This window comes from Salvelinus fontinalis, chromosome 29 (assembly GCF_029448725.1).
Source record: "Salvelinus fontinalis isolate EN_2023a chromosome 29, ASM2944872v1, whole genome shotgun sequence".
In the NCBI taxonomy this organism is placed as follows: Eukaryota; Metazoa; Chordata; class Actinopteri; order Salmoniformes; family Salmonidae; genus Salvelinus; species Salvelinus fontinalis.
Genome location: NC_074693.1, coordinates 39705458 through 39727849, shown reverse-complemented (window position 1 = coordinate 39727849; position 22392 = coordinate 39705458). Strand labels below are relative to the sequence as shown.

At 42.4% G+C, this 22392-nt stretch overlaps 1 protein-coding gene across 8 annotated transcripts in view; it reads right to left on the bottom strand.

The window, feature by feature from the left end:
* The window catches only part of LOC129827971 (glutamate receptor 2-like), an 82092-nt gene that overhangs the window by 19044 nt on the left and 40656 nt on the right, over positions 1-22392 (bottom strand). For all 8 annotated transcript variants that reach the window (XM_055889298.1, XM_055889299.1, XM_055889292.1 and 5 more), the window contains exons 4-7: positions 1864-2060; positions 978-1031; positions 560-718; positions 104-271 (exon numbers count right to left, since the gene is read on the bottom strand). In XM_055889298.1, coding sequence (XP_055745273.1) covers positions 104-271; positions 560-718; positions 978-1031; positions 1864-2060 — 578 coding nt within the window. The remainder of the gene's footprint in view (positions 1-103; positions 272-559; positions 719-977; positions 1032-1863; positions 2061-22392) is intronic.

Here is a 22392-nt window from a genome sequence, read left to right as displayed (position 1 = left end):
GGAGAATGTGTGTGTGTGTGTGTGTATGTTTTTGTCTGTCCTTCAGTCTCTGTGTCTGCGGTAGAGCCAGCCAGCCGTTGCCACGGCAACCTCATGCTGTCACCTGTTTGAGCGCTCGTTCAATCTCCACTCCCTGCGCCCAGGGCACGGCGGGGTTAGCCAGACAGTCGCCGTTGTTGCCCTTTCTGGCGATGTCAATGCGCTGCTTGTGCAGGTAGCGGAAGGCCTCCGTCATCACCTGCACCGCGTCGTAGGTCAACGCAGACGTGTACTGCAATAGAACAGAAGGGGAAGGGTGTGTAAGTGTGTGGGGATGAAATGGGGACACAAGGGAGGGGAAGGAAGAGTTAGTGTGTTTCTGAGAGGGGTTGTGAGGACGTTAGTGTGCTTGTCTGTGTGTGTGCAAGCGGCTGTGTGCCTGGGTCTGTACACGCACAGTACGTGTGAGGGAGAATAGGGGCAAAATATTTTAAAGCCGCAGCCACGTCACAGCTCCCGGCGATGGAGAAGTGCTAGCTGAGTGCCTCTCAACTAAACACCCATGTGGATGTCTACTCACCCTAATCTTACTGTCGGCACCAGGGTACTCCTTCTCCTCCAGAGCCTCCCACCTCTGGTCAAATTTGGAAACCAACGGGTCATCGAAATCCACAATCTGGAAACCTGAAACGTTGGCTCCTCCATATTGGATTTTGGAGAGGTCCCCATCCACAAAACCCTGAAATTAAAACAAGGGAATCGAAGCACAAACATGAAATGGAAATGTTTGCTGTCATACAAATGTCAGCTGAAAGACAAAACGGGAATGGAATTATTACCCAAAGCTAATTTATTGGGCAATACATAAGAGATTCAATTGGAAGACAATCACTCTGGCTTCTCAATGTCTCATCGCTATGCAGTTAGCTTAATAAATTATTTTAGTCACTATGTTCTCCCTGAGATTCCAATTCCACGGCTGAGTTGTGAAAACTCACCAAATTTGCAATGATGTAGTGGTAGCCTTTCACATGTCTGCCAATGGTGATAACCTGGGGACAAGATCAGATAGGTAAACAGAACAGATCATATATGAAACCATCATGACATGGACACCAAACAAGACAGTCTCCAAGTAATCATATTCCGTATGCTACAGTAGTCATGAGTGTTATTCTTATAGGCTTTATTTACAGTCACGAACACCTGCCACCTGCCAGTGCTATCACATGTCAGTAACGAACCAAAAACAGGAAGCCCATTTCAGTAATTACCTCAAAAGCCATTTCACTAACTACCTCAAATGACACACCTGCAGCTAATCCCACCACATGAGTGACACCTCCACTCAGAAAGCCAGTTACATAAAGAGATTTAAATAATAATTTGAATAAAAATGCATTGAACGTGACTTCCTTTGGCAGAAAACTGTGACCGGGTTTGATTATGTTTCTCTCAGATAAAACCTTTAGCATGCAGCAGCGAGGGGAATACGCATTGATTTCAGTGTTTTGTGAAACACACATCTGCTTGCCTTAAAAACTAATCGATGTACTCTCCCACGGGCCAGGGATGATTTATAAATAACCTGTTTATGTAAATCTCTGTGGCCTTTAATTCCACTTTTGTTGCAGTCTAATTTAACAATTAAGGGGATTGTTGCAAGACAGTCCACTTGGGGGGTAGGTGTGAAATGTTTGCAGGCAAGGATGACACTCACCCACACAGGCAAACACACACCACCAAGATCTCAATTGCTGAATTACACACACTCATCATTGCCGTCATCATAAGCTCAGTCATAGCAGAATAGCTGTTCAATATAACACTGCTCTAACATCAGGGCCCGCACAAACTACCAGAGGACTGAGTTTTTCTGTTTACCTGTTCCATAATGTCTTTGACTTTGTCCTGTTCACAGTCCAGGATTACCCGTCTCTCCTTCTTGTTCTCCAGGTCCTGGAAGAGGGAGCGGTAGGCTTCGTCTTTCCTCTCGTCCTTCAGGTTGCCCACATTGATGGCGGTCACCTGCCACTTCCTTTCTGCAGCCGTGTCCAGCACCACCTGCAGTGTGGTCAGACCTGGACAGACAAGAGGATCATGTTCATTAGGCACGAAACTGACAAAACAACTCTGAACTGAGTGAAACGAGAAGACACAATCTGAACATCTCCAATAAGAAATTATTGTCTTTGTTTTCTGTCACAAAAACATTTTCCTATGGTGTGTTCTAATGAAGCTGACCCAGGATAGGACACACTTAGGATTAGCCATAGTACATCTGAGACTAGGGATCCTTATAGTGTTTTAAATTCATTCAAATAGATACGGTGCATTCGGAAAGTATTTAGACCCTTCGACATTTTCCACATTTCTATACGTTGCAGCCTTATTCTAAAATGTATTAAATTTTAAAAAACATCTCCAGCAAATACACACACAATACCCAATAATGAAAAATAAAAACAGGTTTTTACACATTTTTGCACATTTATTAAAATTAAATAACAGAAATACCTTATTTACATAAGTATTCAGAACCTTTCCTATGAGACTCGAAATTGAGCTCAGGTGCATCCTGTTTCCATTGATCATCCTTGAGATGTTTCTACAACTTTATTGGAGACCACCTGTGGTAAATTAAATTGAATGGACATGATTAGGAAAGGCACACATCTGTCTATATAAGGTCCCACAGTTGACAGCACATGTCAGATTTAAAACCAAGCCATGAGGTCAAAGGAATTGTCCGTAGAGCTCTGAGACATGATTGTGTCGAGGCACAGATCTGGGGAAGGGTACCAAAACATTTCTGCAGCATTGAAGGTCCCCAAGAACACAGTGACCTCCATCATTCTTAAATTGAATAAGTTTAGAACCACCAAGACTCTTCCTAGAGCTGGCCGCCTGGCCAAACTGAGCAATCGGGGGAGAAGGGTTTTGGTCAGGGAGGTCACCAAGAACCCAATGGTCAGTCTGACAGAGCTCTAGAGTTCCTCTGTGGAGATGGAAGAACCTTCCAGAAGGACAACCATATCTGCAGCACTCCACCAATCAGGCCTTTATGGTAGAGTGGCCAGACAGAAACCACTCCTTAGTAAAAGGCACATGTCAGCACGCTTGGAGTTTGCCAAAAGGCACATAAAGACTCACAGACCATGAGAAACAAGATTCTCTGGTTTGATGAAACCAAAATCGAACTCTTTGGCCTGAATATCAAGCGTCACTTCTGGAAGAATCCTGGCACCATCCCTACGGTGAAGCATGGTGGTGGCAGCATCATGCTGTGGTAAGGTTTTCAGCAGCAGGGACTCGGAGACTAGTCAGGATCGAGGGAAAGATGAATGGAGCAAAGTACAGAGATATCTTTAATGAAAATCTGCTCCAGAGCGCTCAGGACCTCAGACTGGGGTGAAGGTTCACCTCACAACAGGACAACAACCCTAAGCACACAGCCAAGACAATGCAGGAGTGGCTTCGGGACAGGTTTCTGAGTGTCCTTGAGTGGCCCAGCCAGAGCCCGGAATTGAACCCGATCTAACATCTCTGGAGAGACCTGAAAATAGCTGTGCAGCAAAGCTCCCCATCCAACCTGACAGAGCTTGAGAGGATCTGCAGAGAATAATGGGAGAAACTCCCAAATACAGGTGTGCCAAGCTTGTAGTGTCATACCTAAGAAGACTCGAGGCTGTAATCGCTGCCAAAGGAGCTTCAACAAAGTACTCAGGAAATGGGGCTGAATACTTATGTAAATGTGATATTTCAGTTTACATTTTTTTTATACATTTACAAAAATGTATAAAATCATGTTTTTGCTTTGACATTATTTTGTGTGTAGATTTTTTGTATTTTTTTTTACCCTTATTTTACCAGGTAAGTTGACTGAGAACACATTCTCATTTAAAGCAAAGACCTGGGGAATAGGAGTGGGGATGAATTGTAAACTGGGGATGATTAGGTGACCGTGATGGTATGAGGACCAGATTGGGAATTTAGCCAAGACACCAGGGTTAATTAACATGCCTACTCTTACAATAAGTGCCATGGGATCTTTAGTGACCACAAAGAGTCAGGAAACCCATTTAACGTCCCATCCAAAAGACAGCACCCTACACAGGACAATGTCCCCAATCACTGCCCTGGGATATTTATTTTTTTAGACCAGAAGAAAGGGTGCTTTCTACTGGCCCTCCAACACCACTTCCAGCAGCATCTGGTCTCCCATCCAGGGACTGACCAGGACCAACCCTGCTTAGCTTCAGAAGAAGCAAGCCAGCAGTGGAATGCAGGGTGGTATGCTGCAGGCCATTAATGAGGGACATTTAAAAAAAAAAACATCTTTAGAAAAAGGCTGTAACCTAATAAAATGTGGAACAGGTCAAGGGGTCTGAATAATTTCCGAAGGCACTGTATATATAAGTTAGATTACCACCATGATTCTAAATCTTCTTTTGTTTTCGTACCAATCTACACACAATACCCCAAAATTAGAAAGCAAACACAGGTTTTTAGAAATTTTTGCAAATGTATTAAAAATAAACTGAAATATCCCATTTTACATAAATATTCAGACCCTTTACTCATTACTTTGTTGAAGTACCTTTGGAAAAGATTACAGCCTCGAGTCTTCTTTGGTGTTTATGATGTTTGGTGAGATGGGGGGGCTTTGTGAAGATAGAAAATCGAGCAAACGTTTTTCCTCAGAATACACTGCAAGTCATGATTACTGTAGGGTCATTATGACTCAGTTAAGGTTGACTGTTTCTCCGATGCCCATTAAAATAAGATAATTTGAATTTTTTCTGATTTAACCTCCGCTCAACATGCGCTGCGGGCGATGCGAGGCGATGAGAGAATGCCGTTTATTGCTCAGTATGGTAAGTTGTTAGACCGATGCGTCGGGTAGAATGGAAATATACAGGATTCAGAAAACATCTTCACAGAGTGGAATGGATTTGATTCGTCCTTCGTGATGCATGTTTATTGCATGTTCTGACTCAAAGAAGGGTACTCAACATTGCATGCGAGAAGCATTTTCATGCATTATGGTTTTAGAAAAGACTTGTATCTTCCTGGGATAGTTAGGAATAACCACACCACACCATACCACCAGCTTTACCATAAATTGATACCGTTCTACCATCAAACACATACACTATATATAGACAAAATTATGTAGACACTCCTTAAAATTTGTGGATTTGGCTATTTCAGCCACACCCATTGCTGACAGGTGTATAAAATCAAGCACACAGCCATGCAATCTCCATAGACAAACATTGGCAGTAGAATGGTCTTACTGAAGAGCCCAGGGACTTTCAACGCGGCACCGTCATAGGATACCATCTTTAGAACAAATTAATTCGTCAAGTATATATTAAACACACATTCCCTAGCTCATTTAGAAACATTCAAAGCAAAACAAACTCAATAAATGGATTGACACGCTCCATTGATAATGAATGCTACAGAAGCCTCTTGGAATTCCCTTTGGTTGGAACGGAACACTTCAATCAAGAGAGAGAAATTCAAAGCCAACATAATGTAATAAGTCATAAGCAATCTTGGGAGTCACACAAATATTACATTTTCAATAACAAATATCAGAGGTTCGTCTTTGAATGCACAATGCATGAAGCGTAAACAACATGACAGTACTCATGTAGCATAAAAATCGTTATGGACGGGATGATATAATCTTATACTGACCACATACCTGACCACATACAGTACCACACTCTTGGCATTCGATAGGCCATCCCATCTGGTTTGCGCTTAGTGGGACTATCCTTTGTTTTTCAATAGGACAATGACCCAACACACATCCAGGCTGGAGTGCTGCATCAGATGACCTGGCCTCCACAATCACCCGACCTCAACCCAATTGAGATGGTTTGGGATGAGTTGGACCGCAGAGTGAAGGAAAAGCAGCCAACAAGTGCTCAGTATATGTGGGAACTCCTTCAAGACTGTTGGAAAAGCATTCCAGGTGAAGCTGGTTGAGAGAATGCCAAGAGTGTGCAAAGCTGTCATCAAGGCAAAGGGTGGCTACTTTGAAGAATCTAAAATATATTTTGACATGTTTAACACTTTGGGTTACTACTTTGATTCCATATGTGTTATTTCATAGTTTTGATGTCTTCACTATTATTCTACAATGTAGAAAATAGTTTTTAAAAAATATAGAAAAACCCTTGAATGAGTAGGTGTGTCCAAACTTTTGACTGGTACTGTAAGTCATGTATTGGGTCGATAATGATAGTATTTTCCCCTTTGTTTTACATGTTTGCAGCTCTACTGTCTTCACACTTTCACTGTTTTTACACATTAGGGTATCCATTTCCTTCTTTCTCCTCAAACCCTGGCCTGTATTGATATTTGTAATGGACACAGATCATCCAATAGTATATCTCTATGTAACATACTGTAAGTGAAGTTGAAACACCATACGATACTGGTAATCAACATTTCTGTGAAAATGTTCCTATCATTCCAAATCGTCACAGCCTTGTATGCCATCACCAACTAAGAAAAACAATAGACCAATGGAGTTTCTCCTTCATGTTTCATTTCCCAAACAGTTTGGGCACGTCTAGCTGAGCAGATGTCCCATGGAGCCTCCCTCCATCATGGTGGGTAGCTGGTGGCTGACAGGCGGGCTGTGGAGACAGCTAGCACCCTCGGAGAGAAGGGGGGTGGAGGCTGAAGGACAGTCAGAGTCTGTCAGAGAAGCTCTCTCAACCACAAAACATACAGACACATCCAGAACCTCTCTCTAGAGTCTAGACTAATTCAATATTCAATCCATTGTAAATAGAGGCAACCACGCTGTGAGTTCAGTCAGAATATAAAATGCTGTATTCAAGGTGTGCACCTATACTTGCAGTACCTCTCTCTCTCTCTCTCAACTAAAGCTCTAATTCAAACAATTGCAGATAGTGATAAAGTGCACCGCGGGTTCATTTTGAATGTTAAAGTAATTCTGTATCGGAGGTGTTGACCTTATTGTTTCTCATCAACGTGGTTTGGTGACACTCTGTACAGTTTTTTTTTTTAAACGCCATTTTGTTGTTGAGCTCGGGGCCTATCATATCCCATCCGTTTGAACAATGGTGAAAAGTGTTTCACAAAACAAGACAACTAACCTTAATTTAACCAATTTAATTAATTTAATTTTGATAAAGGGTGGGTTAATACCCCAGGCAACCATAGGGAGATGGGAAACAAAATCTACAATGACAAAGCCATGTCATCACAAAACACTTCAGTGAGAGGATTATTGTAACGACAGTCCTCCTCCTCTTCATCTGAAGAGGAGGAGTATTGAGGGAACCAAGGCGCAGCGTAGTGAAAAGACATGATTTATTTAACAAAACACGAACTTGACTAAACTAACAAAAAACAACAAACGGTGTAGACAGACCTAGACGACGTACTTACATAAAACAAGAAAAACGCACGAATAGGAACATAGGCTACACAAACCGAACAAACCGTAAACAGTCCCGGGTGGTGTACAGACACGGAAGACAATTACCCACAACGAGCACTGTGACAACGCCTACCTAAATATGACTCTTAATTAGAGGAACGCCAAACACCTGCCTCTAATTAAGAGCCATACCAGGCAACCCAATAAACCAACACAGAAACAGAAAACATAGAATGCCCACCCAAACTCACGTCCTGACCAACTAACACATATAACAAACTAACAGAAAATAGGTCAGGAACGTGACAATTATCCCCAACTTCCAAAGAATGCCAGTTGTAGCTTTATCCAAATAGAAATGGGGTGGATTACATCTTCGTGGTACAATATGTGTAAATCACGATCAAGGGTTAGTCTTACAGTAACAAGTTTGTATTTACATCAAGTCAAATCTTTAAATCTGTTTTCCAGCTACAGATCTAGGGTGGTATGAGTTCCAAATTGACCCTTATTTAGCCCCTCCTTCCGAAGCAGTAGTATGCACTTCAGTAGATCTGAAGGGATTTAAATCAAATGTTATTTGTTACATGCTTTGTAGACAACAGGTGTAGACTAACAGTGAAATGCTTACTTACAGGTCCTTTTCTAGAGTTAAAGATACACTACATTGTCAAAAGTAGGTGCTCGTCGAACACCTAGATGTTGGAACATTGCTGTGGGGCCTTACTTCCATTCAGCCCGAACACCATTAGTGAGGTCAGGTACTGATGTAGGGCGATTAGGCCTGGCTTGCAGTTGGTGCTCCAATTCATCCCTAAGGTGTCCAATTGGCTTGAGGTCAGGGCTCTGTGCAGGCCAGTCAAGTTCTTGCACACCAATCTCGACAAACCATTTCTGTATGGACCTTGCTTTGTGCATGGGGGCATTGTATGCTCTCGTTGGCTGGCCCTCGCTTCATATTTGTCGCCAAACCCACTGGCTCCATGTCATCTATAAGTCTTTGCTAGGTAAAGCCCCACATTATCTCAGCTCACTGGTCACCATAGCACACACTCCAGCAGGTATATTTCCTTGGTCACCCCCAAAGCCTATTCCTCCTTTGGCCGCCTTTCCTTCCAGTTCCCTGCTGCTGGAACGAATTGCAAAAATTACTGAAGCTGGAGACTCATATCTCCCTCATCAACTTTAAGCATCAGCTGTCAGAGCAGCGCACAGATCACTGAACCTGTACATAGCCCATCTGTAAATAGCCCATCCAACTACCTCATCCCCATATTGTTATTTTATTTTTTTATTGCTCCTTTGCACCCCAGTATCTCTACTTGCACGTTCATCTTCTGCACATCTATCACTCCAGTGTTTTATTGCTAAATTGTAATTGCAACGCCACTACGGCCTATTTACTGCCTTACCACCCTAATCCTACCTCATTTGCACACACTGTATATTTATAGTTTTCTATTGTATTATTGACTATACGTTTGTTTATTCCATGTGTAACTCTGTGTTGTTGTTTGTATCGCACTACTTTGCTTTATCTTGGCCAGGTCACAGTTCTAAATGAGAACTTATTCTCAACTGGCCTACCTGGATAAATAAAGGTTAAATAAAAATAAAAAATATATATGTATATATTTTTTTTACTGTCACGCTGAAACAGGAAAGGGCCTACCCCAAACTGTTGTCACAAAGTTGGAAGCACAGAGTAGTCTAGAATGTCATTGTATGCTGTAGCGTTAAGATTTCCCTTCACTGAAACCTATGGGCCTAACCCAAACCATGAAAAACAGGCCCAGACCATTATTCCACCTCCACCAAACTTTACAGTTGGCACTATGCATTGGGGCAGGTAGCGTTCTCCTGGCATATGCCAAACCCAGATTCGTACCTCGGACTGCCAGATGGTAAAGCGTGATTCATCACTCCAGAGAACGCGTTTCCACTGTTCCAGAGACCAATGTTGGCGAGCTTTACATCACTCCAGCCAGGGCTTGGCATTGCTTATGGTGATCTTAGTCTTGTGTGCGGCTGCTCGGCCATGGAAACCATGGCTCTTCCTTAAACACACACACGCCAATTCACACACACCAACGAGCCACCACACCAGCACAATCAGTTGCTATGGGTACTGTATGTGTGTGTGGATCTTTCTGACCTAATTAGACATAGCAATGTGATGATGAAATATGCAAAGAGAGCCAGAGAGGGCTCTTCAACCAGGGACTGAAGCATTATAGCATTAGCATTCTCAATAAAACATGCTGTTGAACTTGTTCTCTGTAGCCAACACAAGCACAACATTTTACTTCAACTAGCACTGTAGAATCAGCATCTCCCACATATAACATGTGCTAATTGAACCTTTTGAGACCATAGAGTTTCTCTTGATTCATATAATGTAGTCAATGCTAGTACACATTCCACTCCAACTAACAGTGTAGGATTAGCATCTGCATTCCCAGGTGCTAATTGGACCTTCTGAGACCATGGTATGGTAAACCCTATTCAATGTAGTAAATGCTAGCACACACTCCACTGTAACTAGCATTGTAGCAATAGCATCCTCATTCATCATAGCATATTCTACCGGAATGTCTATGGCTATGGAGATTCTCTTGAGCCCTATTCAATGTAGTCACCGCTAGCACACATTCCACTACAGCTAGCATTGTAGCATTAGCATAACTTTCTTCATAACATCGGACCTTCTGTGGACATGAATATTCATTAGCTCTATTCAATGAAGTCAATGCTGGCACACATTACACTCCAACTTAAAGGGGATACCTAGTCAGTTGTACAACTGAAGGCATTCAACTGAAATGTGTCTTCCACATTTAACCCAACTTCTCAGAATCTGCGGGGGGGTACAGTGGGTTGACTGCCTTGTTCAGGTGCAGAACAACAGATGTTTTACCTTGTTGGCTCTGGGATTTGATCCAGCAACCTTTAGGTTTCCGGCCCAACGCTCCTACCCGCCAGGCTACCTGCCGCCCCAACTAGCATTGTAGCATTTGTATCCTCATTCTCCATCGCATAATGCTGGGCGGCAGCGTATATGCATATTATTATTCGTTTTGGATAGAAAACACTCTGAAGTTTCTAAAACTGTTTGAATGATGTGTGTGAGTATAACAGAACTCATATGGCAGGCAAAAACCTGAGAACTAAATCCAACCAGGAAGTGGGAAATCAGAGGTTTGTAGGTTTTCAACTCATCGCCTATCGAATACACAGTGGGATATGGGTCAGTTTGCAATTCCTATGGCTTCCACTAGATGTCAACAGTCTGTAGAACCTTGTCTGATGCTTCTACTGTGAAGTGGGGCCGAAGGAGATGGCAATGAGTAAGGTCTGATAGGGAGCTCTGTTCCATCGCACTTCTGAAGACAATGGAATTTTCCGGTTGGAACATTATTGAAGATTTATGTTAAAAACATCCTAAAGATTGATTCAATACATCGTTTGACATGTTTCTACTGACTGTTACGGAACTTTTTGACATTTCGACTGCTTTTAGTGAACGCGCTTCATGACTTTGGATTTGTTAACCAAACACGCTAACAAAAGTAGCTATTTGGACATAAATTATGGACATTACCGAACAAAACAAACATTTCTTGTGGGAGTCCTGGGAGTGCATTCCGACGAAGATCAGCAAAGGTAAGTGAAGATTTATAATGCTATTTATGACTTTTGTTGACTGCACAATTTGGCAGTTAACTGTATGGCTTCCTTTTGTGGCTGAACACTGTTCTCAGATTATTGAATATTGTGCTATTGCCGTAAAGCTTTTTTGAGATCTGACAGAGCGGTTGCATTAAGAACAAGTATATGTTTAAATCTATGTAAAACATGTATCTTTCATCAAAGTTTATGATGAGTATTTCTGTTATTTGATGTGGCTCTCTGCAATTTCTTCTGATATTTTGGAGGCATTTCTGAACATGGCGCCAATGTAAACTGAGGTTTTTGGATATAAATATGAACCTAAGTGTCCGATTTCAAATAGGCTTTTCAGCGAAAGCACTACAAACGATTATGTTAGCTCACCACAAAACCACAATAACCACAGCCATTTTTTCCAGCTAAAGATAGCTTTCACAAAAACCAGAATACAGATAAAATGAATCACTAACCTTCGATTATTTTCATCAGATGACACTCATTGGACTTCATGTTACACAATACATGCATGTTTTGTTTGATTAAGTTAATATTTATATAAAAAAATCTGAGTTTACATTGAGGCGTTAGATTCACTAGTTGCAAAACATCAAGTGACTTTGCATAGCCACATCATTTCAACAGAAATACTCATCATAAATATAGATGATAATACAAGTTATACACATGGAATTATAGATATACCTCTCCTTAATGCAACCGCTGTGTCAGATTTAAAAAAAAACTTTACGGAAAAATAAACCATGCAATAATCTGAGACGGAGCTCAGATGAATACCCAAATTAGCCGCCATGTTGGACTCAACAGAAACCAGAAAATACATGATAAATGTTTCCTTACCTTTGATGAATTCATCAGAATGCAGTCCTAGGAATCCCAGGTCCACAATAAATGCTTCATTTGTTCGTTAATGTCTGTTATTTATGTCAAATTAGCTACTTTCGAATTGTTTACAAACACCCTAACCAAAGTCTCAAAGCGCGACCACTATAACGTGACGAAATGTCCAAACGTTCCGTTACAGTTAGTAGAAACATGTCAAACGATGTTCTGAATCAATCTTTAGAATGTAGTTAACATACATCTTGAATAACGTTCCAACCGGAGAATTACATCGACTTCAATTGAGAGATGGAACGGAGCTGCCTCTCACGTGAACGCGCGTGCTGAATGGATGGTCACCTCATGGCAGTGATTACTAATTTCTGTCTCCTTCGACCCCCCTTCACATTAGAGTCATCAGACTTAGTTCTATTGACTGTTGACATCTTGTGGAAGCCGTAGGAAGTGAAAACCCATCCATATCTCTCTGTATTTTCAATGAGAGCTTGGTTGAAAATATGGCACCCCCAGAAAAAATCCAAATAGGAAGTGGAACTTCTCAGGTTTTTGCCTGCCATATGAGTTCTGTTAATCTCACAGACATAATTCAAACAGTTTTAGAAACGTTAGAGTGTTTTCTATCCAATACTAATAATAATATGCATATATTAGTAACTGGGACTGAGGAGCAGGCCGTTTACTCTGGGAACCTTTCATCCACGCTACTCAATACTGCCCCTGCAGCCATAAGAAGTTATCAAGAAGTGTATCTTTAAAATAGTGTGAAATACTTGTATGCTTGAGGAATTTTAATTATGAGATTTCTGTTGTTTGAATTTGGCGCCCTGCACTTTCACTGGCTGTTGTCATATCAATCCCGTTAACGGGATTGCAGCCCTAAGAAGTTTTTAACTGACTAGCCGAGTTAAATAAAGACCGTCTGTGACCATTGAGATTTGAGAGCCCTGTTCAATGTAGTCGATACAACACACATTCCACTACAGCTAGCAATGTAGCATTAGAACCTACTAGCTGCACCTTACACTGCATGAAGTATGAATGAAATTACTTCCAGCATGACTCTAATAGAAACTCTTTCTGACCATTGATGAGGAAAACACCCCCCACTAGCAGAGACACTCTTTGCCTAAAGCTTACTCTATGCTTTCCAGTCGAAACTGTAGCTCTCAACCTGTAGTGGAACAGGTTGAGAGCTTCACATTACTTGGTGTCCACATCACTAACAATCTATCATGGTCCAAACACATTTGCCAGTAGAAATGTGTTCAACATCCACCGAAGTAGCTTGCTAGTTTAGCTAGTCAAACCATCAATCCTAGCTTACCATTATGAAAATCGAATTCAACAATGCCAATAATGTATAATTCTACTTTTGCTTTCAAAAGCAGCTCAAACATAGAACATGTAAGAATGAACTCTAACCATTGAATTCTACCATGCAAATATACCGTGAGTTATCGGGAAATAATGCAAGCTCTAAAATGCCTTCAAGCAAATCAGAAACATGTTTTCAACAATTCGATGGTATAATTAAGCAATAAGGCCCAATGAGGTGTGGCATATAGCCAATATACCACGGCTAATGGCTGTTCTTAAGCACGACACAACGTGGAGTGCCTGGACACAGCCCTTAGCCGTGGTATATTGGCCATATACCACAAACCCCCAAGGTGCCTTATTGCTATTATTAACTGGTTACCAACGTAATTAGAGCAGTAAAATAAATGTTTTGTCATACTACTTTACAGGGTATTATAAACTAGGTTGTTCGAGCCCTGAATGCTGATTGGCTGACAGCCGTGGTATAACAGATCGTATACCATGGCTGTCAGCCAATCAGCATTCAGGGCTCAAACAACCCAGTTTATAATACCCTGTAAAGTAGTCCTTACCCACCGTGGTAATATTCCCACCTTTTCTCTTTATTAGTTCAGTCTTCCATTCTACTGTGTGACTATGGCAAGCCTGCCTTTAGCTTTTATCATCAGGTATTATCACCTTACGGTACTGCTAATCTAATTCACTCTCATTTAGAAATATTGGAAATGAAGACTAATAACATCATGTAATGAAACGTTTATCTTATTTCGCCTTTCAACTATCCTTATGCAAGCTCAATAATATTATGCATATTACTATTTGACCTCGCAAGCCACCTTGATCTCACAATCTGTGCAGGAACAATTCATGTAAACTTGCAAGATCAGAGTGGCTTGCAAGGCTAATTACTTTTACCCCCGGTACTAAAATGAGACAATGGACCTCTTTGTTCTAGACCTTGTAACCTTGCTATCAGGACAGTCACATGAAATGTAATTCCTTTTGGGGAAATCTACACTCCAAAAGGGTTCTGCGGCTAAACCTTTTGGAATCCATGTAGAACCCTTTTTGGTTCCAGGTAGAACTATTTTGGGTTCTATGTAGAACCCTCTGTCGAAAGGGTTCTACATGGAACCCAAAAGGGTTCTACTTAGAACCCTAACGGGTTCTACCTGGAACCAAAAGCTGTTCTTCAAAGGGTTCTCCTATGGAGACAGCCGAATAACCCTTTTTGGTTCTAGATAGCACCTTTATTTCTAAGAGTGTAGACATGTGTCCTTTTCAAAGTCGTGTCATGTGAAGTGGTGTCATCACAACGGGTAAATACTGTCTGACATTGCAATATCCTCCAGAGTAACAACTCAATGCATCATACTTAGTCTACTACATGAAACAGAAAATAGGAATACTGAAAAACATCAACAAAGCTGAAAGCCTCCATGCAGATAGTGAATAGACCTATTCCCAAGTTTTAGACAATTCAAATGCAAGGTCATTCTCTAGCAAAATATTTTAAAATGAGTGTTCTAATGAGGAGTTCTACACAACAGAAACCAACGTTAGAAAAAGTTTAAAATATAGATAACTTTTTCTCCGTCTCAAAATGTGCATCAGCCTGTGATCAAACCTGTGACGTCACTTCCTGTTGAATCTGCAGACGTGTTGCTGTGCGTTTTGTTGCTGTGCGATTTGCTGCGAACTTTACTTTACTTTGCTAGCTGACAACTTTACGTTTTTTGTTTTGTTTTTGTTTTTATTTACCGTTTATATTTTTAGTTTTTCCATCGCAACTTTTTTCCCTCATTCAACCTTTTCACTCCGGACGCTTTATCTGGACATGGTTCGTCAACACCTTCAACAACCGAAGCTAAGTAGTAACATTAACATGATGTCTTCTAATTGCAGTCGCTGTACTCATAATATACAGGAGAACGATCGCCTTACGGCGAAAATAGCTGTGCTGCAAGCCCAGCTTCAGACGCAATCGTTAGGCAAGGGTATTTTCAGTGTAGGAAAGGAAGAAACAGCGTCTGTGCCACCAGTAAGTACAGATAGTAACGTTAGTATAAATCCCCCCGCACAGTCCCCGCAGCCGGACAACTTTCTCATGGCTTCTGGAGGGAAATGCTGTTGGAATGCTCAACCGGTGTCGCTCATTCAGCCGACAGAAACTTTCAACCGGTTTTCCCCATTATGTAGCGAGTCGGAGTCTGAGTCTGAGTCTTCTCTTGTCTCTACTCCTCCCGTTACGGGGTCTGAGACGCCGAAGGCTCCCACCGTTAGCTCTGACAAATTGAAAACCCTAGTCATTGGCGACTCCATTACCCGCAGTATTAGACTTAAAACGAATCACCCAGCGATCATACACTGTTTACCAGGGGGCAGGGCTACCGACGTTAAGGCTAATCTTAAGATGGTGCTGGCTAAAGCTAAATCTGGCGAGTGTAGAGAGTATAGAGATATTGTTATCCACGTCGGCACCAACGATGTTAGGATGAAACAGTCAGAGGTCACCAAGTGCAACATAGCTTCAGCGTGTAAATCAGCTAGAAAGATGTGTCGCATCGAGTAATTGTCTCTGGCCCCCTCCCAGTTAGGGGGAGTGACGAGCTCTACAGCAGAGTCTCAGCACTCAATCGCTGGTTGAAAACTGTTTTCTGCCCCTCCCAAAAGATAGAATTTGTAGATAATTGGCCCTCTTTCTGGGACTCACCCACAAACAGGACCAAGCCTGACCTGCTAAGGAGTGACGGACTCCATCCTACCTGGAGGGGTGCTCTCATCTTATCTACCAACATAGATAGGGCTCTAACTCCTTTAGCCCCACAATGAAATAGGGTGCAGGCCAGGCAGCAGGCTGTTAGCCAACCTGCCAGCTTAGTGGAGTCTGCCAATAGCACAGTCAGTGTAGTCAGCTCAGCCATACCCATTGAGACTGTGTCTGTGCCTCGACCTAGGTTAGGCAAAACTAAACATGGCGGTGTTCGCCTTAGCAATCTTATTAGGATAAAGACCTCCTCCATTCCTGCCATTATTGAAAGAGATCGTGATACCTCACATCTCAAAATAGGGTTACTTAATGTTAGATCCCTCACTTCAAAGGCAGTCATAGTCAATGAACTAATCACTGATCATAATCTTGATGTGATTGGCCTGACTGAAACATGGCTTAAGCCTGATGAATTTACTGTGTTAAATAAGGCCTCACCTCCTGGTTACACTAGTGACCATATCCCCCGTGCATCCCGCAAAGGCGGAGGTGTTGCTAACATCTACAATAGCAAATTTCAATTTACAAAAAAAAAAATGGCGTTTTCGTCTTTTGAGCTTCTAGTCATGAAATCTATGCAGCCTACTCAATCACTTTTTATAGCTACTGTTTACAGGCCTCCTGGGCCATATACAGCGTTCCTCTCTGAGTTTCCTGAATTCCTATCAGACCTTGTAGTCATAGCAGATCATATTCTAATTTTTGGTGATTTTAATATTCACATGGAGAAGTCCACAGACCCACTCCAAAAGTCTTTCGGAGCCATCATCGACTCAGTGGGTTTTGTCCAACATGTCTCTGGACCTACTCACTGCCACAGTCATACTCTGGACCTAGTTTTGTCCCATGGAATAAATGTTGTAGATCTTAATGTTTTTCCACATAATCCTGGACTATCGGACCACCATTTTATTACGTTTGCAATCGCAACAAATAATCTGCTCAGACCCCAACCAAGGAGCATCAAAAGTCGTGCTATAATTCTCAGACAACACAAAAATTCCTTGATGCCCTTCCAGACTCCTTCTGCCTACCCAAGGACGTCAGAGGACAAAAATCAGTTAACCACTTAACTGAGGAACTCAATTTAACCTTGCGCAATACCCTAGATGCAGTTGCACCCCTAAAAACGAAAAACATTTGTCATAAGAAACTAGCTCCCTGGTATACAGAAAATACCCGAGCTTTGAAGCAAGCTTCCAGGAAATTGGAACGGAAATGGCGCCACACAAAACTGGAAGTCTTCCGACTAGCTTGGAAAGACAGTACCGTGCAGTACCGAAGAGCCCTCACTGCTGCTCGATCATCCTACTTTTCCAACTTAATCGAGGAAAATAAGAACAATCCAAAATTTCTTTTTGATACTGTTGCAAAGCTAACTAAAAAGCAGCATTCCCCAAGAGAGGATGGCTTTCACTTCAGCAGTAATAAATTCATGAACTTCTTTGAGGAAAAGATCATGACCATTAGAAAGCAAATTACGGACTCCTCTTTGAATCTGCGTATTCCTCCAGGGCTTAGCTGTCCTGGATCTGCACAGCTCTGCGAGGGCCTGGGATCGGGAGAGACACTTAAGTGTTTTAGTACTATATCTCTTGACACAATGATGAAAATAATCATGGCCTCTAAACCTTCAAGCTGCATACTGGATCCTATTCCTACTAAACTGCTGAAGGAGCTGCTTCCTGTGCTTGGCCCTCCTATGTTGAACATAATAAACAGCTCTCTATCCACCGGATGTGTACCAAACTCACTAAAAGTGGCAGTGATAAAGCCTCTCTTGAAAAAGCCAAACCTTGACCCGGAAAATATAAAAAACTATCGGCCTATATCGAATCTTCCATTCCTCTCAAAAATTTTAGAAAAAGCTGTTGCGCAGCAACTCACTGCCTTTCTGAAGACAAACAATGTATACGAAATGCTTCAGTCTGGTTTTAGACCCCATCATAGCACTGAGACTGCACTTGTGAAGGTGGTAAATGACCTTTTAATGGCGTCAGACCGAGGCTCTGCATCTGTCCTCGTGCTACTAGACCTTAGTGCTGCCTTTGACACCATCGATCACCACATTCTTTTGGAGAGACTGGAAACCCAAATTGGTCTACACGGACAAGTTCTGGCCTGGTTTAGATCTTACCTGTCGGAAAGATATCAGTTTGTCTCTGTGAATGGTCTGTCCTCTGACAAATCAACTGTACATTTCGGTGTTCCTCAAGGTTCCGTTTTAGGACCACTATTGTTTTCACTATATATTTTACCTCTTGGGGATGTTATTCGAAAACATAATGTTAACTTTCACTGCTATGCGGATGACACACAGCTGTACATTTCAATGAAACATGGTGGAGCCCCAAAATTGCCCTCGCTAGAAGCCTGTGTTTCAGACATAAGGAAGTGGATGGCTGAAAACTTTCTACTTTTAAACTCGGACAAAACAGAGATGCTTGTTCTAGGTCCCAAGAAACAAAGAGATCTTCTGTTAAATCTGACAATTCATCTTGATGGTTGTAAAGTCGTCTCAAATAAAACTGTGAAGAACCTCGGCGTTACTCTTGACCCTGATCTCTCTTTTGACGAACATATCAAGACTGTTTCAAGGACAGCTTTTTTCCATCTACGTAACATTGCAAAAATCAGAAATTTTCTGTCCAAAAATGATGCAGAAAAATTAATCCATGCATTTGTTACTTCTAGGTTAGACTACTGCAATGCTCTACTTTCCGGCTACCCGGATAAAGCACTAAATAAACTTCAGTTAGTGCTAAATACGGCTGCTAGAATCCTGACTAGAACCAAGAAATTTGATCATATTACTCCAGTGCTAGCTTCCCTACACTGGCTTCCCGTTAAGGCAAGGGCTGATTTCAAGGTTTTACTGTTAACCTTTAAAGCGTTACATGGGCTTGCTCCTACCTATCTTTCCGAGTTGGTCCTGCCGTACATACCTACACGTACGCTACGGTCACAAGACGCAGGCCTCCTAATTGTCCCTAAAATTTCTAAGCAAACAGCTGGAGGCAGGGCTTTCTCCTATAGATCTCCATTTTTATGGAACAGTCTGCCTACCCATGTGAGAGACGCAGACTCAGTCTCAACCTTTAAGTCTTTACTGAAGACTTATCTCTTCAGTAGGTCATATGATTGAGTGTAGTCTGGCCCAGGAGTGTGAAGGTGAACGGAAAGGCTCTGGAGCAACGAACCGCCCTTGCTGTCTCTCCAGGGCCGGTTCCCCTCTCTCCACTGGGATTCTCTGCCTCTAACCCTGTTACTGGGGCTGAGTCACTGGCTTGCTGGTGCTCTTTCATGCCGTCCCTAGGAGGGGTGCGTCACTTGAGTGGGTTGAGTTACTGACGTGAACTTCCTGTCTGGGTTGGCGCCCCCCCTTGGTTGTGCTGTGATGGAGACCTTTGTGGGCTATACTCGGCCTTGTCTCAGGATTGTAAGTTGGTGGTTGAGGATTTCCCTCTAGTGGTGTGGGGGCTGTGCTTTGGCAGAGTGGGTGGGGTTATATCCTTCCTGTTTGGCCCTGTCCGGGGGTTTCTTCGGATGGGGCCACAGTGTCTCCTGACCGCTCCTGTCTCAGCCTCCAGTATTTATGCTGCAGTAGTTTGTGTCGGGGGGCTAGGGTCAGTTGGTTATACCTGGAATACTTCTCCTGTCTTATCCAGTGTCCTGTGTGAATTTAAGTATGCTCTCTCTAATTCTCTCGTTCTCTCTTTCTCTCTGAGAACCTGAGCCCTAGGACCATACGTCAGGACTACCGGGCATGCTGACACCTTGCTGTCCCCAGTCCGCCCGGCCTTGCTGTTATTCCAGTTTCAACTGTTTCTGCCTGCGGTTACGAAACCCCTACCTGTCCCAGACCTGCTGTTTTCAACTCTTAATGATAGGCTATGAAAAGCCAACTGAGATTTATTCCTGATTATTATTTGACCATGCTTGTCATTTATGAACATTTTGAAAATCTTGGCTCTCTCTAATTTTCTCCTTCTCTCTTTCTCTCGGAGGACCTGAGCCCTAGCACCATACGTCGGGACTACCGGCCGTGGTGACTCCTTGCTGCCCCCAGTCCGCCTGGCCTTGCTGCTATTCCAGTTTCAACTCTTCTGCCTGCGGTTATGGAACCCCTACCTGTCCCAGACCTGCTGTTTTCAACTCTTAATGATCGGCTATGAAAAGCCAACTGAGATTTATTCCTGATTATTATTTGACCATGCTTGTCATTTATGAACATTTTGAAAATCTTGGCTCTCTCTAATTTTCTCCTTCTCTCTTTCTTTCTCTCGGAGGACCTGGGCCCTAGGACCATGCATCGGGACTGCCGCCCGTGGTGACTCCTTGCTGTCCCCAGTCCGCCTGGCCTTGCTGCTATTCCAGTTTCAGCTGTTCTGCCTGCGGTTATGGAACCGCCACCTGTCCCAGATCTGTTGTTTTTCAACTCTTAATGATCAGCTATGAAAAGCCAACTGAAAATTATTCATGATTATTATTTGACCATGCTTGTCACTTATGAACATTTTTGAACATCTTGGCATAGTTCTGTTATAATCTCCACCCGGCACAGCCAGAAGAGGACTGGCCACCCCTCATAGCCTGGTTCCTCTCTAGGTTTCTTCCTAGGTTTTGGCCTTTCTAGGGAGTTTTTCCTAGCCACCGTGCTTCTACACCTGCATTCTAGCTGTTTGGGGTTTTAGGCTGGGTTTCTGTACAGCACTTCGAGATATTATCTGATGTACGAAGGGCTATATAAAATAAAATTGATTGATTGATCAGCCAATTAAATTGGCTGACGTAGTTACATGTGATAAAATGCTACATCTTAGCTGTTCCCATTAGATAACCTGCCACATTTAGCCCTGTATACTGTCTGCTAACCTGCATTGTTGGCCGTGATTATATCCGGTAACATATTCCATATCAGCCAATAAAAATAGTCGATGTAGTTGGACGTGATCCAACACTTCATGAAAGCATACTTAAAAGCATACTTAAATTAGATTTTTAACAGAAGTGCAACAGCACGATCTGATAACCAAAACAATTAGATCACGTGCTTTTGACTGACTGGTCATATAGCTCACAGTGTAGAACGAGCGTCTGGCTCACAGTGTAGAACGAGCGTCTGGCTCACAGTGTAGAACGAGCGTCTGGCTCACAGTGTAGAACGAGCGTCTGGCTCACAGTGTAGAACGAGCGTCTGGCTCACAGTGTAGAACGAGCGTCTGGCTCACAGTGTAGAACGAGCGTCTGGCTCACAGTCATTGTTGCAAGCGTTTGCATCCCACACAAGTATTTTTTCTTCGAAATGTAGAATGAGTGTGTTGAGAAGGGAAGCAAAGCCAACAGCTTGAATATGAAGATTACAATGCATTTAATAAGGAGATACTTCTTTCTTCAGCCTTTCAGATAAACACTGCTGTGGCCTAATTGGCATACTGCATAGGCTACATGGATGTGTACACCCAAATGTAGGCATGCAACGTTTTATATTCATTTTTTACGGTCATCTACTTTGTCACATATGTGTTATTTGACTCGAGGACCAACGGTGGGGCATTTCTTCTTCAAATAAAAACCTTGTCCTAAAGGGGATTAGAACTTGCCATCTATGGGCTTACCGCTTTAGTGGGTCACACCACCAATTAACTAAAGCAGTAATGGCATGAATTACAGCTATTTGACAAGACCACAGGTGTCTTAGACTTTTTTTTTAATGATGTACGAATATAAACGTACGTGTTGTATAATCCTCCTACATCTTTATTGCTGTGAAAGCACACGAAGGTGTGTGAAACAGATAGGCAATAACATGGGATTTTCTCATGTACGTGTGAAAACGTGCCTTTTGAAGTCAAGGATGCATCATTTAATATCGGGACACAACACTTTACAGACCAAGTGGAACAAAAGTAAACCTTGAATTTTTTGAGCTTGTCCCTCTGGTGGCCAAGTTGACCTATTTTAAGAAATGACAATGGGTGGAGGATATAAACTCTTTGATAGGCTGCTGAGGAATTTGTTAACGGATATAATCACGGCCAGCTGTGCAGGTTAGAAAATGGGAACGGCTAAAAGTTTAAACGTCCATTTATTTTATTTTTTTCACAACCCAGCAGCTCCCCAGGACCAGTGGATACCACTTCCAAATTGTCTAAATCCCTCAATGTTAGGTAACTTTCCCCCTACTTTGCTGCAGGCCATGATAAGCTCTTACACAGGAGGTGCAATGGCCCAAGCTGATACTATCTGACAAGTTGTTTGTCATGAACCACAATGCCCTGCACAAAGTGTCACTCTAGTACCTTGCTCTGTTTGGAACTGATATGAACGCCCTCTGTGTCTAGAAAACATGGTGGTTTAT